The sequence below is a fragment of the Leucoraja erinacea genome, chromosome 13, assembly GCF_028641065.1.
Source record: "Leucoraja erinacea ecotype New England chromosome 13, Leri_hhj_1, whole genome shotgun sequence".
Classification (NCBI taxonomy): Eukaryota; Metazoa; Chordata; class Chondrichthyes; order Rajiformes; family Rajidae; genus Leucoraja; species Leucoraja erinaceus.
Window position 1 is genome coordinate 20908547 of NC_073389.1, and position 17756 is coordinate 20926302.

The 17756-nt window shown below is 41.7% G+C and overlaps 1 protein-coding gene across 2 annotated transcripts in view; it reads left to right on the top strand.

Annotated features, from left to right (window-relative positions):
* The window catches only part of lsamp (limbic system associated membrane protein), a 629716-nt gene that overhangs the window by 560432 nt on the left and 51528 nt on the right, over window positions 1–17756 (top strand). Inside the window, exon 7 of one of the 2 annotated variants that reach the window (XM_055644555.1) lies at window positions 16256–16291. The exons of the other annotated variant lie outside the window; for it this stretch is intronic. Coding sequence (XP_055500530.1) covers window positions 16256–16291 — 36 coding nt within the window. The remainder of the gene's footprint in view (window positions 1–16255; window positions 16292–17756) is intronic. 2 annotated transcript variants of the gene reach the window in all.

Sequence of the window (17756 nt, forward strand, 5' to 3'; positions counted from 1 at the left end):
CACACATGTGCAGTTAAGTTTGGAAGTTGATCCCCTTTTCTTTCACAAAGTCCAGCACTTTTGTCCACTATTTTGATGTGAAAGTGATCTTGAGGTCTGTAGCTCCATGAAAGTGGCAGTACGAGTAGATAGAGTGTATGGTTTGTTTGCCTTAATTGGTCAGGGACTTGAGAGTGTCGAAAGTTATGATGCAGCTCTGTATGACTTTGGATAGGCCACATTTGGAGTATTGTGTACAATTCTGGTTGTTTCATTGCAGAAAGGGTGTGGAGGATTTGGAGAGCCTGGTTTAGCAGGTATTCGCTATGAGAGGTTGGATAATCTTTTTTATCTGGATAGCTGGAGGTTGAGAGGAGACGTAATGGAAGTATATCAATTTATCAGGTGTATATATTGAAGAAAGTCAAAATTCTTTTTCCCTAGGTGGAAATGTCAAAGACCAGAGGACATAGCTTTAAGGTTAAAGGGGCAACGTTTAAAGGACATGTGCAGGACAAGTTTCATGCATAAGTGGGTGCCTGGAATGCACTGCCAGGGGTGGTGGTGGGTGCAGATACAATAGTGAAGTTTAAGGGGGTTTTATATAGGAACATGAATATTGAGGGAATGGAGGAGCATGGATCATGTGCAGGGAGGTGCGATTAGTTTATCTTGGCATCAAGTTCGGCACATACATTGTGGGCAGGAAGACCTGTTCCTGTACCGTATTATTATTGTTTCTATATCAAATTATGTTATTCCTTTTACTTAAAATGAGCACATCTTCAGCTATTGGGTCGTAAGTCATAAGTCCAAAATTAAGCTATTTGGCCCATCAAGTCTATTCCGCCATTCAATCTTGGCTGATCTATCTCTCCCTCTCAATATCATTCTTCTGCCTTCTCTCCATAACCCCTGATGCCTGTACTAATCAAGAATCTATCTCTCTGCTTTAAAAATAAAAATATTTGTCATTGCTAATGTAAAGCAGATAGTTCATGAGTTGATTTTTGCACAGATTTTAAACATTTAGTGCAGGTGGTTACTACTTTATGAATCTTTCCTATTGGACCTTTTGTGTAACAGCACTCAGCTTTGGCAGGTCTCTTGGAATATAGTTTTGAATCTAAAGCCCTCAAAACAAGTTTGGCTGCAATGTTAACTGTGACAATCGATCTGCTGCGCCCTATTGTTTGATGGCCAGACGTGAATGTGAAACTGTGGTTCTAATATTTATTGCCAAAATTACGTTGGATTTGGCAAATTCAATCCCAAATTATGGATTACTGTATGTTCATAAATTATAAGGGCAGAATTAGGCCATTTGTTAATTGGGGATTCATGAATATCTTCATCAATTAGATGGCTGTGGAGAGAGAGACAACAGCTTCAGGTTCCTGGGTGCGCATATCTCTGCAGATCTGCCCTCAGCCCAGCACATGGATGCAATCACAAAGAAACACCTCTAGTTCCTTACAGGATTGGGGAGAGTTGGTATGAAGCCAAATACTCCATCAAACTTTCACAGATGTACAGTTGAAAACATACTGACTGGGTGAATCCTGACTTGGTAATTCAAATACCCAGGACCAAAAAAGGCTGTAGAAAGTGGTAGACATTGCCCGGTCCATCACTGGTATTAGTACCTCCACCATTGAAGAGATCTACAGGAGGAATATCATCAAAGACCCACACCACCAGACCAAGGTCTCATCATCAGGAAGAAGGTACAGGTGGAATTTGTCCTTTGAGGGTCGTGAATATTTACCCCAGAAAGCAGTGGAGGCCAAGGCATTGAAGGTATTCAAGGAGTGACAAGGATTTTGAGCTACATATTGACGATATATGAGGAAGGAGGAGGAAAGTGGTGCTGAGGCCAAGACTGAATCAGTGTGAACTTATTGGATGGTATTGAATGGTAGAGCTGCGCAGTGGCACAGCGGTAGAGTTGCTGCCTGACAGCGCCAGAGCTCCAGGTTCTATCTGACTATGGGCGCTGTCTGCACGGAATTTGTAAATTCTCCCATGTGTGTAGGACAGTACTAGTGAACGGCTGGTTGGCATGGACTTGGTGGACCAAAGGGCCTGCTTCCACATTGTATCTCTAAAGTCTACATCAGGCTAATGGATTAATTGGCTTACTCCTACTCCTGCTCTTGTTTTTTGTGTACATTTGTATTGATGATTAGATTGACGCAGCCAAAACTCATTATTATGAGGCTGTCCATTGTTGGAGCTGTTGCTTTTCAATTGTCCAGCTCGGAGCCATCACCAGTATTTAAACATGCCCTGCCAGCAACAAAAGGAATTTTTCATTATTTTGCTTCATCTTGCAGCAGTCACCCAACTAATGGTTACTTTCTGATCCAGCATCTTTACAGCAGATGCACTTGTCCTCTGACAGTCAGTTCTCTGGTGAATACATGACAAGGGATTGCTGCTTGAAATAGTCACACCTGAACAATTTTTACTGATTGGATTGCTGTCTGCTTGCCATTTATTTCCACTTACATAAAATAGCGACTGTCTGATGAAATGAGAAATCATTTTCTGAAACAAAACTTTTTGCTGTCAGTAAAGGTGCCTTGAGATCACCACAATATTTTTTTTGAAATTGTTTTGTATCTTTTATGTAAATTTGAATTATGTGCTGCAGACTTGAATAACTGGCCAATTTTGTTTATAACTGACCAGTTTTGGTGAATGCACTGCAGGTGTTACTTGAACATTACAACCAAAGTGTAATTCATAAATAATTGTCAGATTTTTAAACTGACAAACAACAATGTGCTTTAAAATGGACTTTATCTTTGCTGCTTATTATGTGCTAAAATTTGGCGGAATCCTTGTTGAATTAGCATGCTTCAAAACTTTAAGGGTGGCCCAGTAGCGCAACGGTAGAGTTGCTGTCTTACAGCACCAGAGACCTGGATTCGATCCTGACTGCGATGCTGTCTGTTCAGAGTTTGGATGTTCTCCCTGAGACCGCGTGGGTTTTCTCCGGGTGCTCCAGTTTCCTCCCACATTCCAAAGAAGTGCAGGTTTGTAGGTTAATTAGCTTCTGTAAATTGCCGCTAGTGTGTAGGATGCGGAACTGGGATAACATAGAAACCGTGTATGGGTGATTGTTGGTGGCATGGACTCAGTGGGCCGAAGGGCCTGTTTCCACACTGTCACCGTCATTCCCCAACCATTCTAAAGGTGGATCATTCTCGGCATGGTGGGTAATGTCACTGAAAATACTTGTTTTTAATGAAATAGTTCACAATCAATGAAAATATTCAAATTGCCATAGTCATGGAGTTATAAAACACAGAATCATGCCCTTCCATCTAATTCATCCATAGCAACCAAGGTTCCTAACCAAGATAGTCCCATTTGCCTGCACCTGCCCCATATCCCGCCAAACCTTTCCTATTCATGTAGCTGTTCAAATCTCTATTAAACATCACAATTGTACCAGCCTCTACCCCTTCAGATGGCTCCACTCTGTGTGGAAAAAGTTGACAATCGGGTTCCTTGTAAATCTTTCCTTTCTCAACTTAGGGCAGCTTAGTGGCGCGGATTCGGTTTGTTGAAGGACCTGTTCCGCGCTGTATCTCTAAAGTCTAAAGTCTTAAACCTATGTCCTCTCGTTTTTGACTCTCTTACCTTGGGGAAGATACAATAGCTATTATCGTTATCTACACCCCTCAAGATTTTACCTACTGCTATAGTGTCACCCTCAGCCTCCTTTGGTTGTAGGAAAAAGCCAAAGTCTCTACAGCCTCCCTTTATAACTTACACCCTTCAGCCCTAGCCCTGGAAAGGATACAAGATACAAGATACATTTATTTGTCATATGTACCAGTTGGTACAGTGAAACGTGTGGTCACCATACAGCCATACAAATTTAAAAAAAGGACACAACACTCGATAGACTCCAACGTAAATCATTCCCATACAGCAGAATTTTCCACTGTGAGGGTAGGCACCAAAGTCAGTCCTCTTCCTCTTTACTGAGGACAATTTTACAGATGTTACTGGGGACAATTTAAAAAAAATGTTTAATGTTTTTTAAATGTTGCAATAGTACCTGCCTCAACTACCTCCTCCGGCAGCTTGTTCCATATACTTGCCACCCTTTGTCTAAAAAATGTACCCCCAAAGTTTCCATTAAATCTTTCCTCCCTCACCTTAAACCGATGTGCTCTGGTTCTCGATTCCCCTGCTCTGGTCAGAAAACTGTGCATTTACCCAATCTATTCCCGAGTTCGATCTCGACTATGGGTGCTGTCTGTACGGAGTTTGTATTCTCCCTGTAACCGCGTGGGTTTTCTCCGAGATCTTTGGTTTCCTCCCACACTCCAAAGATGTACAGGTTTGTAGGTTAATTGGCTTGGTATAAGTGTAAATTGTCCGTGGTGTGCGTAGGATAGTGTTAATGTGTGGAGATCGCTGGTCGGTGCGGACTCAGTGGGCTGAAGGATCTGGTTCTGCGCTGTATCTATAAACAAAAACTAAAACATTACAGGAACATGTTCCATGATTCCTGCCAGTTGTACTTTCTGAAGCATTTTCTGTGAATTCAGAAATAACTAAGCTAATTATTTAAGTTATTTTTTACTAATGTGCACTTTCCTAAAAAGTAAATTAATAATGCTCCACTATTAGTCATAAAATGCCATTAACATCTGGCAGCAATATCTTCAACTCTTTATTACTCTAAATTAAATCACACCATCTGTTACTTACGATGCAAATTCCCTGCCCAACAGTGAAATTTCTGTAATGTTTTCCTAAACTGATTGGCAAAACAAGGGGCTATTTTTTGTAAAGAGTTTTGCTAACAGCAAGCATCAGTAAGAGAAATGGACCCATAATGTTACAGTCTGAAAAGGACTCCCGACCCAAAACATCAGCTACGGCATCCATGTTCTCCAGAGATACTGCCTGACTGCTGAGTTGCTCCAGTCTTTTGTGTATTTCCATAATGTTATCAATCTTGAGATAGACACAAGGTGTTGGAGTAACTGAATGGGCCTGACAGTATCCCTGAAGGAAAAGGATGGGTGATGTTTCGGATCGGGATACTACTTCAGACTTTATCTTTATAGATCTTTTCTGATTGGCACTAGGATCTAACAAGCATTGTACCAGTTTTATTCCCCAAATCATAGAGCATAAAATATGTATTAAAGGTCTCAGATCATAAACCCAAGTTAAAGTAGAAAATTCTCCTTGAAAAACATTGTCCCAGTACGCAGTTCAAATTAAATACAGGTCATTGCTTAATTTGTAATCTTGTTCCAAATTTATTTGGCCTGTCGGCATTGAAAGCTTTCGGTGGAAATGAAAAATTGATATTTGTTTAATACCCAATACTCTTTTAAGTTTCAGATTCACGCATTCCTGGAATTGATTTGCAGGGAACTTCAGTATACATTTGTTCACACCAGTTTGCGAGGGCCTCATATCTGAGGAAGGATATGTTTGCATTGGAGAGGATCTGGAGGAGGTGTACGAAAATGATCCTATATGAAGAGCGTTTGATGGCAATAGACCTGTACTCGCTGGAGTTTAGGATGAGGGGGAACCTCATTGAGAGTAATCGAATAGTGAAAGGCCTGGATTGAGTGGATGTGGAGAGGATGTTTCCACTAATGGAAGAGTTTAGGATCAGAGCCTGTAGATCAGAATAAAAGGATGTACCTTTAGAAAGGAGATGTCATTTCTTTAGTCAGAGAGTAGTGAATCTGTGGAATTCATTGCCACAGAAGTCTGGAGGCCAAGTCAATGGATATTTTTAAGGTGGAGATTGATAGACTCTTGATTAGTACGGGTGTCAGGGGGCTTTGGTGAGGAGGCCAGAGGATGGGGTTGAGAGAGAAAAAAAAGATTAGGTATGATTGAATGGCAGAGTAGACCTGATGGGCTGAATGGCCTAATTCTGTTCCTATAACTTATGAAGTTGTGGCTGTAACCCATGGCTTTCACAGCAGGAAATAATTAAACTCATTAACTTTTGATGTCTATCAATTCAAAGAATTCCAATAGTTGACAAATATACTTTTGCAAGAATGAATGACTCAATTGTTTTGTGGTGGATCAAGATGTGCTATTATTGATAGGTTTTGAAGTTGTTGAAATTGAATTTCTGAGTGATTTATTATTCTTGACTTGAAGTGTCCGTTTAGGATTTATCCAACAAATCTTTGTTTTTTGTTGTTATCACACAGAGCAAATGGTTCCAGGTAGAATCATATTAGTCATTATTATACAACTATTAGAGGGCAGGAAATGTAGGTCAATGGACATTTAGTATTATTTGAATTCTGGTCATTGGTCTAGTTTAGAAAGACCGAAACCAAGGCTTTTATGAAGAGAGCAACTGGAGAATTTCTTCAATGCTGACATGGTCTCCTTTTACCGATTCATTACAAGTATAGTATGGTGTAACACAACTCTGGAAATAAACCGATTCACGAACTGGATGATGGGTGTGGTGAGATGAAGAAGGTATATCCACACATAAGGCTCCCTTTTTTTCTTTTCCTCGATTTTCTCTTTCTTTTTCTTCCTTTTTTAAAAATTATTTTATGGGTTTTTGTCTTTAATTTTCCACAGGCTATCACTTGTTCACCCCTGGACTACACACCTGGTAGTCTAGGGGTTTACATATCACTATTTCCTTCACTCTTTCTTTCTCTCGCTCTTCCTCTCTTGGTCTATCTTTCTTGTTAAATTTAAAATAGAAGTTGTACATGAAATGTATTTTGTCATATGCCGTGGTTTATACTACTGTACACTGCTTCTAATAAAAATACATATTTAAAAAAAAAAATGCTGATCACACATGGACAGACACACACTATTCTCTTTCACAATCTTCCCTTTTCACCCATTCACCGTCCCGACTCTTCACCCATCCTCCCTGTTAGCTCCCTCCCTATCTAACGATCCTCTTCACTACCTCTCCCCGTCGCCCAACTCCTTCTCAGCCTCCATCCTTTCACAATCCCACTGCCCCTCAACACCTTCCCTCATCACCCACTCTCTCTTTCCCATGGCACACCCCTTCACCACCTTCACTCTTCACCCACCCTATCTCTCAGCTCCCTCCCCTTCTCACCCCACTCTTCACTACCTCTCCCCTCCACCCACCCTCCCTCTGAGCTCCCTCCCCTTCCCATCCCTCTCTCTTCCCTCCTAGGTTCCTCCCACTTCGTCCACTCCATCTCGCTGAGCTGCTTTAAATCGTCCTTTGCCATCCACGTAGTATTTCCCACGCCAGCTTCTGCCCGTTCACCAATTGCCTCCTCTCTGCCAGGGTGAAGTATGCTCTGACCACTGAGAGCCACCCTCTGCAAGACCACAACCTCTCTTTCAGATTGCCCCCCTCTCTACCTCTAATTTACCTCCACTCACTATCACACCACTGTACAGTCTGAAGTCAATGGTCAATACCTGGCTCCTTCCCTCATATGCCCAGCCCTGATTGTACCCCAGAAAATCTCAGAGCATCTTTCAGCCACCACCTAGTGTATACTGTGCGTCCGCAAAAGGCTCCTGGGATAGCGAGGCTTGGGGGAATGTGGGGGACTAGCTTAGTTTAGCAACTTGGATGAGTTGGACTGAAGAGCCTGTTTCTGTGGTGTATATTGTAGCTGTATGACTCTGGGGTCATATATTATGTATGATTAACAAAACCTATGTTGGCCCTTAATCTTTAATCTGTTTTTCATTGAAAGCTGCTGCAGATTGCTGGCAGAGCAACAATGGTGTCAAAGATATATTTACTAATGTTAATTTAAACTTTATTCAGTTAAAGGGCAAGTAAATCCAGCAGGTTATTATATTATTGTTCTCTTCATTCTGTTACAAAATATCCCCTCTGCAATTGGATATTCATATAATAGAAATGGTAAATCATTTGCAGTCAGGACTGACTGTGACAAAAAAAAGGCAGAAAGTGCTGGAATAACTCAGTGGGTCAGGCAGCATCTCCAGAGAACATAGATAAGTGAGGTTTTGGGTCAAGACCCTTCTTCACCCCCCATGATTGTCGCCCCTCTGCCTCTCAGACCACAGCCCTCATTCCCGTTGTGTTTTCACCATCCCCCCCCCGACCTCCCTCTTTCGGATGCAGAACAGTTAGTCCTCAACAGTGGCCCTGGCTTTGTACCTGTACACCTACACCTCAACGAGTTCCAGGCCCATCATGATGTAGAGTTATACTACCTCCGCCTCTGCCTCCGCCTCCGGGCTTTTTTCTACAATTAATCACCATCTTGGTCCCCCTGACACTGGCACCTTTTTTCTCTGCAATCATCTCAGTGTATTGTTGGAGCGCAAACCATTGTAGACTTGCAACCTTGACCTTGTGAACATGACTAATACCTCACATGACTACTTTAATTAGAGTTTAGCACAGTTCAGTTTGAAGGAACATTGGTATGTGAATAAGACATATTCAAGGAGCACCAAGTGAAATGTACTTTTTCTAAAATATGCTATTTTCATGAAGCTGTCATATTATTTTCCCTATTTGTAAGAATTGCTACGAAATAGCCACTGATTTCAGCTGGTATATTTATAAGACGTTAACATAAACTACAAAACTTCTCTCCCATTTTTCATGGGAAGAGAAGAAGGAAACTAATTTCTGCATTGTTTTGGATATCTTGCCGCTTTTGTCCTATTTGTGCACGTACCCCTCGGCTATCTACGGCTTTTCATGTTTAGTTTAGAGATACAGCATGGAAACAAGCCCTTTGGCCCACCGAGTCCACACTGACCATAAATCATCAGCAAACGTTCCATTTTAGCCAACTTTCATATCTTATGCACTCAGGGTAATTGATAGAGGCCAATAAATCAACAAACCTGCACATCTTTGGGATGTGGGAGGAAACCGGAGCACCTGGAGAAAACCCGTGTGGTTGCAGGGAGAACATGCCAACTTCACACTACCACAGACTCCTAGCTGTCTAAGGCATTTCACATTTAGTTTAGAGGTACAGTGTTGAAACAAACATGCGGCTGACTGATTCCACGCTGACCATTGATCACCTCTGCACTATTTCCATGTTATCACACTTTTGCATTCTTTCCACTAGGGACAATTTAAAGACGCAAATTAACCTACAAATCTGCATGTCTTTGGAATGTGGGAGGAAACCAGAGCACCCGGAGAAGGTGCAAACTGCACACAGACAGCATTCGAGGTCAGAATCGAACTTGGCTCTCTGATGTTGTGAGGCAGCAGCTCCACCGCTTCACCACTACGTGGTTTTTTATCAGTATAAAAACTGACTTGCGCGTTGTTTACAATCTGAGCTTCATACTCGCTTTAACCATTAGTTACCCCCCAGAGGATTATTTCACAACGATCTTAAATTGACAAATTGCCTCAGTATAAAAGACATAACCCATCGATGCAAGATGTTCAGCACCATTGCACCCCGTTTACTGTTATAATTTAACAGTGCAACAGCCTGTGTCCAAGCTGTCCGTGTATATTCAGACCACAGTTGACTTATTTCTACTCTGGTCTTGGCTGCAGCGTGAAATGAGCTTGGCTCTCATTTCAACAGAGGGTGCCTATTTCACGACTCAACTGGGAAATTCCTTACATATAGTTGGTGGTCGCAATGAAAAAAGCCATAGGTTTATTCTTCATTTAAGGAGAGGGTGGGTAAACTTGGATTGTCAGTCAGAGGTTGAGGGGAAACATGCTAGATATATATAAAATTATGAGAGGGTGGAAATGGCCAGCATTAGAGGGCATAGCTACAAGGTCAGAGGGGAAAATGTTAATGGAGATGTGCAGGGGAAATATTTTTATAAGGGGCCTGGAAATACATTGCCAGAAGTGGTGGTGGGGGCTGATGCGATAGTGGCTTTTCAGAGGCTTTTAGATAGTCACGTGGAGGTGCAAGGAATAGAGGGATACGGATCATGTACAGGCAGATGAGATCAGTTTAACTTGGCTTCATGTTCAGCGCAAATATTGTGGGCTGTGAGGCCCGTTCCTGTGCTGTACTGTTCTATGTTCTAGGTTCTAAAGCAGTTTATCTGTCAGATCTTCCACAGACTTGCAGAGGTCTCTGCGGAACCTTTCAGCTGAGGTTTGCACACATTCCACCACATTGGAACCAGAAGGAGAAGGAGACTGCCTGTTGCTTTGAAGTTAATACTGCCTCTGCTACCCTAAGCTCCCATGATCCTTACAGTCTTACACACGGCTTACTCCCAGCAAGGTAGATGGATTGTCAAGAATGGTGACCAAGGGTGTTCTGCTCAGGCAATTTGCTGCAATCATACAGTAAGATATGGTTTAATAACGCAGCAGTAGAGAGGGTTTTGGCCCGAAACGTTGCCTATTTCCTTCGCTCCATTGATGCTGCTGCACCCGCTGAGTTTCTCCAGCACTTTTGTCTACCAGCAGTAGAGTTGCAGCCTTACAGCAGCCGACACCTGGGTTTGATCCTGACTATGGGTGCTATATGTACGGAGTTTGTACGTTCTCGCCGTGATCGTGTGGATTTTCTCCGGGTGCTCCGGTTTCCTCCCACACTCCAAAGATGTACAGGTTTGTAGGTTAATTAGCTTCTGCAAATTGTTCCTAGTATGCAGGATAGAGCTAGTATACGGGTGATTGCCGGTCAGTGTTGACCAGCAGTGGGCCGATGGGCCTGTTTCCACGCAGTATGTCTAAACTAAACAAAAAGAATCCTGGCCTGAAATGTCACCTGTTCATGATCTCCAGACCTGCTGAGTTGCTCGATCACTTTGTGTCTTCTTTTATAAACAGTGTCTGCAGTTCCTTGTGTCTCCTCATGCTATAATCATTAACTTGTGGACGTGTAAGGAAAGTTTAAGGAGGCTGGGACCCTATTCCTTGGAGCGCAGGAGGAGGACGGGTGAACTTAAAGAGGTGTACAAAATCATGAGAGGAATAGATCGGGTAAATGCATGGAATCTTTTGCGCAGTGTAGGAGAATCGAAAACCAGAGGACATGGATTTAAGGTGAATGGATGAAGATTAATAGAAATGTGAAGGACAACTTTGTCAACAAGAGTGATGGGGGTATAGAACGAGCTGCCGGAGGAGATTGTTGAGGCAGATACTATGTCAAAGTTTAAGAAAAATGTAGACAGGTACATGGAGAGGATAGGTTTAGAGGGATATGGGCCAAATGCGGGCAACTGAGACTCATCATCATCGGCGATCACTCAAAATGAGTCTGACTGTCCTCTCCATAGGGTCGTCTACTTGTGGGTCTGCAGTTGTCTGTAGAGGTCGATTCGCGATCCACACGCCTTGGTGCAACGTGGGCAGTGGAGACTGGTGGTGGTTGGTAGTCGTTGAGCCCCCTTCTCTCTCTCCTTACGGTGCTGTCGTTTGTCTCTCCATTTCGTGAAGTGCAGCTCCTTCCTGCACTGATTTCCTCCAGGAGAGCAAGTCCAGTGCAATGTGCTCCCAGTTGCTTGATGTGATGTGGAATTTCTTCAGTATTCTTGATGTTGTTCTTGAAGCAAGTGAGACTAGTGTAGATGGGACATGTTGTTTAGTGTGGGCAAGTTGGGCTGAAGGGCCTGTTTCCGTGCTATATAACTCTATAAATCTATGTGACTCATTTCCTGATTAGCATCAGGCTGCACAGTTTCAGGACTTGCTGGAAATCTATCATCATTATCTCCTCCAAAACATTCATGAATTTCTACCCCATAGTTTTAATTCTAGTGAAAGATTGAATTTCAATTTGAACAAATTGAAGTTGCATGCAACTACACAGATGAACAGATTCCATGGTGTGGGATGTGCTCCAGGCTAATTGAACTTGACAATTGATATAAAAGATTTATATTTGGTCACTGATAGTTTTTGGAAATGGGGGGAAAGCTCAGGAAATATGTTCTCTGATACATCTGTAAAATGCCTAAGCTTTGACAGTTTCATGGGATACAGTATATTCTTCTCTCTTCTAATACTGCACCTTCAGGCAGAGCTGTGAAAGAAAAATCTGGAGGAGCTAGGGACTTTTAGTGATCTAATTGTTTGATGTAATCAGCTTCAGCTCAATTAATATTTAATGTGGTCTTAAAAGCTGAAATTAAGCACAAAAAAATCTGCAAACCAAAGGCTTTATGCTATTAGTCTTGGAGATGTTAAAACAATTATTTCTTTTATTGGAAGTTTTGGATTCTGTGCCATGTTTGCTGATTGCAGTGTGCATGTTTGGTTGCTGCTTGCCTTCAATCAAAGAAGGTGGAAATTCCCATACATCTAGGAAATTCAAAGTCCGAGCTGTGAGCTTTGATAATGGCCATGGACTGAAGCATGCTTCCCATAGTGTGATGTAAAGGTGATGTTAGATTTTTGCTGGAATGATTGACTGTAAAATGTCCCATTTGCAGTGATCAAAGTGACTACATATATATCACAATATAACACGGTGGCGTAGCAGTAGAATCGCTGCCTTATAGTGGCAGAGACCCGCCTGTTTCCAAGTGGAGGCAAATTCACTGGATGTTTTCAAGAGAGAAATAGATTTAGCTCTTAGGGCTAAAGGCATCAAGGGATATGGGGAAGAAACATGAACGGGGTACTGATTTTAAATGATCATATTGAAAGGCGGTGCTGGCATGAAGGGCCAAATGGTCTCCTCCTACACCTATTTTTCTATGTTTTTATCACAAACTTGGACTGTGCAGCAAAGCGCTGGAGTAACTCAGCGGGTCAGGCCGCATCTCTGGAGAAAATGGGTAGGTGACTTTTCGAGTTGGGATCCTTGAGACTGAAAGTAAGGGGGGATTGTAGTCCTGGTCTTTTCTCACTTCCAGTTGTCTGTCCCCCCCCCCCCCCCCCCCTCCTCCCCCTCCCCTCCCATTTTTTTCAATCTAACGATGTGTCTCGACCCTTATTGCAATGCTTCTATGATTTGCTTCTCTGGAGCTCACAGACTGCCTTTTATCCTTTCATTCACAGTGGGACCTAAGTATTGTCATCCTTCATTTTATGTTCCTTACTGTATAGATAGATTACCAAACCCCTATTTGCCACTTAACAGAGATACAAGGAACTGCAGATGCTGATTTACAAAAAAAGTCACAAAGTGTTGGCGTAACTTACCGGTCAGGCAACACCTCTGCAGAACATGGCACAAGAGAAGGGTCCCGACCCGAAACCTCATCTGCCCATGTTTTTCAGAGATACTGCCTGACCCACTGAGTAACTCCAGTGCTTTGTGTCTATCTTTGGTATAAACCAGCATCTGCAGTTCGTTGTTTGTACATTTTGGACTGTGCAGCTGCCTGACTCTTCAAATTTGTTTATTTGGAGTTACACACAGGTTTAGCTATGTTGTTGCTGGGTCCAAGTTTTAGTGTTCTTTAGTTCACAATACAGAGCAAGCATTTTCATGGAAGGGCTGAAAAGAAGCACCCAGAGTCTTTAGGAAAAATACAATAAATGTTCCCTTTGCCAGTGCCGCCCACTTTAATATCCATTATAAATAACCTAACCAGGTAAACAGAATTAGTATGTTTTAATAAGTGAAGCAGTAAGTATGGTGTAAATCTAATTGTAATCTGGGAGTTTTCCAAGTGAATTATTACACTTCTGGAAAACGAATACGGTGAACAAATAACTAGACTAAAGCTGCAGATATTCCAAGTTATAATTGTACATCATGATTGTGGCTATAAAAATACTGCACTGTGTATTTTAGATTAAATGGGTTGCACTTAACAGCAAGGTAATGCAATAATGATTTATCCAATGGGACTACTGAAGATGGAAGATGCACTGAGGTTTCCAATTTCTATTCCCCTAACGCAAATATTAATTTGAATCAGACAATCTACTCCAGGGAATGTCTCTCTGTCATTAATACTTCTGGAGTGTTGGTTGGTGCTTTGATTTGTCATTATAAGCTTTGAGAAAATGAAATGTTGTGTCAGCAGTGTTAAATGAGACCGCTCGATGACTAAGTATTAATGATGTCTTGTAATTAACTGAACATCACCCTGAGGGGCCTTTCCAAAGTAAGGATTGACTTTTGGAATTATGTCCTTGAGTGAATTATGCCTGGATAATGTTGGGTCACATTAGCCATGTTAATTATTTGCAGAGTGTACTCAACTTCACGCTTGCTACTGAGGTGGAACAGATACACACCAAACAGTAATACTCAATGCTGTTGTCTGGTCTGTCAACAGTTGAGAGTGGTGACCCTGGTCTCCATGAAAGAGGGCAAGTGCTTCCCTGTGGAAATTGTTTCTCACAGAGCTATAATTTTATTTTTAAAAACAGAGCCTCATGAAATCAGGATGAAATTAGTTACCACTACATAGTTATAATTAAAAAGTCTGCACCAATTACAGGTGCAAATGGTTCATGAACATTGTTAGTTAAAACTAAGAGCTTCTTCAGTAAGAATCAGGATCAAGCTTTAAATATCTATTTTTCTTGGTTTAGTTTACAATAAAAATGTACTTAATTGAAATCAATTTTGGATTAAATGCCTTATGTATCCTTATATTGCCCATGATTTTATTATTATTATTATTATTTGTACTATTAAGTGTCTTTTAAGTAGAATAAACTGGTGACTTCCCATTACTAACGTCGCTGTACATGAATGTTCTCATGTGTTGATTGTCTCTGTCAGGGGAATGCAAATAACTTTGGTTGAAGATGAACAGTGATGTTGACCAGCAAATAGTTTGCTGTATGATCCAGAGCATAATGAATGAGAAGAAAATAGGTTTTCATTCAAGATGAAAATTGACGAAATTCAATTAAATGATGACACTTCCTAAAACTGTCTTTAAAGCAATCTGAAATGGTTACCCTCCATCAGTGTCATCATAATACATCCCATCTCCAATATAAATAGGGCAACCTTAAAGCTTGTGCAATTCTGAAGGATTATACAAAACCTAAAAAATGTTTTGAATTACAATGATTAAGTTGCCAGGGAATGCATTATGCAGAATTTTGCACCTTTGGGCATCTGGTGGTGCATCTGGTAGAGCTACTGCCTCAGAGCGCTGGAGACCCGGGTTTGATCCTGACCTCAGATGCTGTCTGCGTGGAGTTTGCATGCTCTCTCTGTGACTGTGTGGGTTCCCTCCCACATCCCAAAGACATGCTGGTCTGGATATTCATTGTCATCTGTAAATTGGCCCTCGTGTGTAGGGAGTTGTTGAGAAAGTGGGATAACATCAAACTGGTTTGAACAGGTGATCGATGGTTGGCATGGACCCATATAATGAATCTATTTTAATGTAAAGGCATGAGATTATTAAAAAAACTGAAAATATAAAACAGAACAATACAGCACAGGAACAGGCTCTTCGGCCCACAATGTGTGTGCTGAACAAGATGGCAAGATAATCTCATCAGCCTGCACATGATCGATAACCACTCCCTTCATATCCATATGTATAGACATAATAAGATCTGTCTCCACCATCCCCCCACAAAACACGTTCCAGCCATCCACCCCTCCTCAGTGTAAAAAAGCATCTCCTTTAATGTTTGCCACTCTCACCCTAAAGACTGTTCTCTAGTCTTTGACCTTTCCATCTTGGGGAAAAAAGGCTCTGACTCTCCACCCTATATGTGCCTCTTTGTGAGCCTTTTTCGTTTCAATATCTTAAAGGTGACTTAATCTGTACGATGCAATAAAATTAACTTTGGCACTTGGCCTCGACGAACATCGAATTTCCATGTTTATTTATGCCAGGGAAGACGATGGGTGCGGTTATGGTTCTTCTTTATTCTCATGTGTAGAAAAGTTGTAAATTCTTCAGTAAGATTATTGCCATGCATATGCCCAATCCCTGGTTAAGGTCATAATGCATAAAAACATCACATGCAAGACTCGCCAGGTTTTGGCTCCATTTTCAGAGTCCCAGCTGCAGTTGGCCATAAAGGCCCATTGCAACTGTCACCTCCATCTGGATCGTCCAGCGAACCGTCGTCCCTCTCCTCACCCGGACATCGTCAACCTTTCATGACCCAGGGGCGTCTCCCGTAGCCGACCTTGCTGGCGCCTAAGTTAAGACTCCTGGTTCCTTCTTACCTGCCCTCTGTCCAGAGTCCTCTGCCGTCTGACTATACAGCAAAATAACAAAAGCAAATGGAGAGGCAGAATTGCGGGCTAACAGACAACTTGTACGAGCAAACCATTTTATGAACGCAAACCTTCTGTGTTCATTGTGTTTATTGTTGTGGCTTGGCATCCTGATGCATGTATGTACTTTTTCCATTTTCCTTCTGTAGAAAATATCCTGCCAACTATTCCAAACCCTGTTCAAGGTCAGTATGGATTAGACACGACTTTAGACACTTCTATTAGATTAGATAGCAGTAGAATTATCTCTTAGAAGGCATTGTGCTGTAGACAATTAAAACACCAAAGATGCATTTCAACAAATACTGATTCCTGTTGATGGAATGAGGTTAAAGCATTGCCCTTTGAAAATGAGATGGACCATCTGAGAGTCGCAATATCAAAAGTTAATTAACTCCTACAATACTGGGGCAGAGAGCTTAACCTTGTTTTGTTTCAAACAGCAATCAATGTTTGATTTATTATACTCTTGGGTATGTGAAGCAGGTAACTGTACAAAGAAGTTTTACTGCAGGAGAGCATAATGAAAATATCCACGGCTACTTGGGCATGGTGGCACAGCGGTAGAGTTGCTGCATTATAGCATCAGATACCAGGGTTCGATCCTGACAATGGGTGCTATCTGTACGGAGCTTTTACGTTCTCCCCGTGCTCCGGTTTCCCCCAACACTCCAAAGATGTGCAGGTTTGTAGGTTAATTAGCTTCGGTAAAAAATGTAAATTGTCCCTAGTGTGTAGGATAGTGCAAGTGTAAACGGATCGCTGGTTGACATGGACAGTGGGCCGTAGGGCCTATTTCCATGCTATATCTCTAAATAAACTAAAAGTACTCTATTTGGCGACACATTTTGGGGACATTGAATGATCTTTTGCATAATTAATTAATGTGACACCAAAGAACCATTTCATTCACAGTTGGATACCACTTGCTATGATTCACAGCTGTTTCAAGCAGTTTCAATCTTGATGTCAGCTGGAATAACGCCAACATTATGAACTGTGTCATTATGCTGTCATCAGTCCTAATTGAGATTAGAATATTGTGTTGAATCCACTTCCCTAAACATCACTCTGTACACCCACACCCAGATAAGTCCAGTTACACTTCAAGAACCAAAGATGGTCATAGAACTATCTAGCACATCTCTCTCTTGTGTGCACTCTTTACCTCTGTAATATACTTCTGCTCTGCCCAAAATTACTTAACGTTCTCATTTTGGATGCCACAATTCAAACAGAATGGCAGATGGCTGGAAGCTGAAACAAAATAGAAATGCCTTAAGGGCTCAGCCAGTCAAGCAGCATCTGTGAAAGAGACCCTTCCTCAGAACAGGCTTGAATGTTAATTGCTTTCTTCTTCCTCAGATGCTGATGACTGGCTGAGTTTTTACAGCATTACAGAGTTTTCTGCTTTCATTCCCGTGATCCCTTACTTTAAGAATAACAGAGGCAGAAAATTGTGGTAATTAATCCTTATCTTATAATTTTTTACTTTTAGTATTAATTTAGAGATACAGCGTCGAAACAGGCCCTTCAACCCACCGCATGCGTGTCAACGAACTATTCCCGCACACTAACACTATCTAACACACACTAGGGTCAATTTACAATTATATCAAGCTAATTAGCCTACAAACCTGTAAGTCTTTG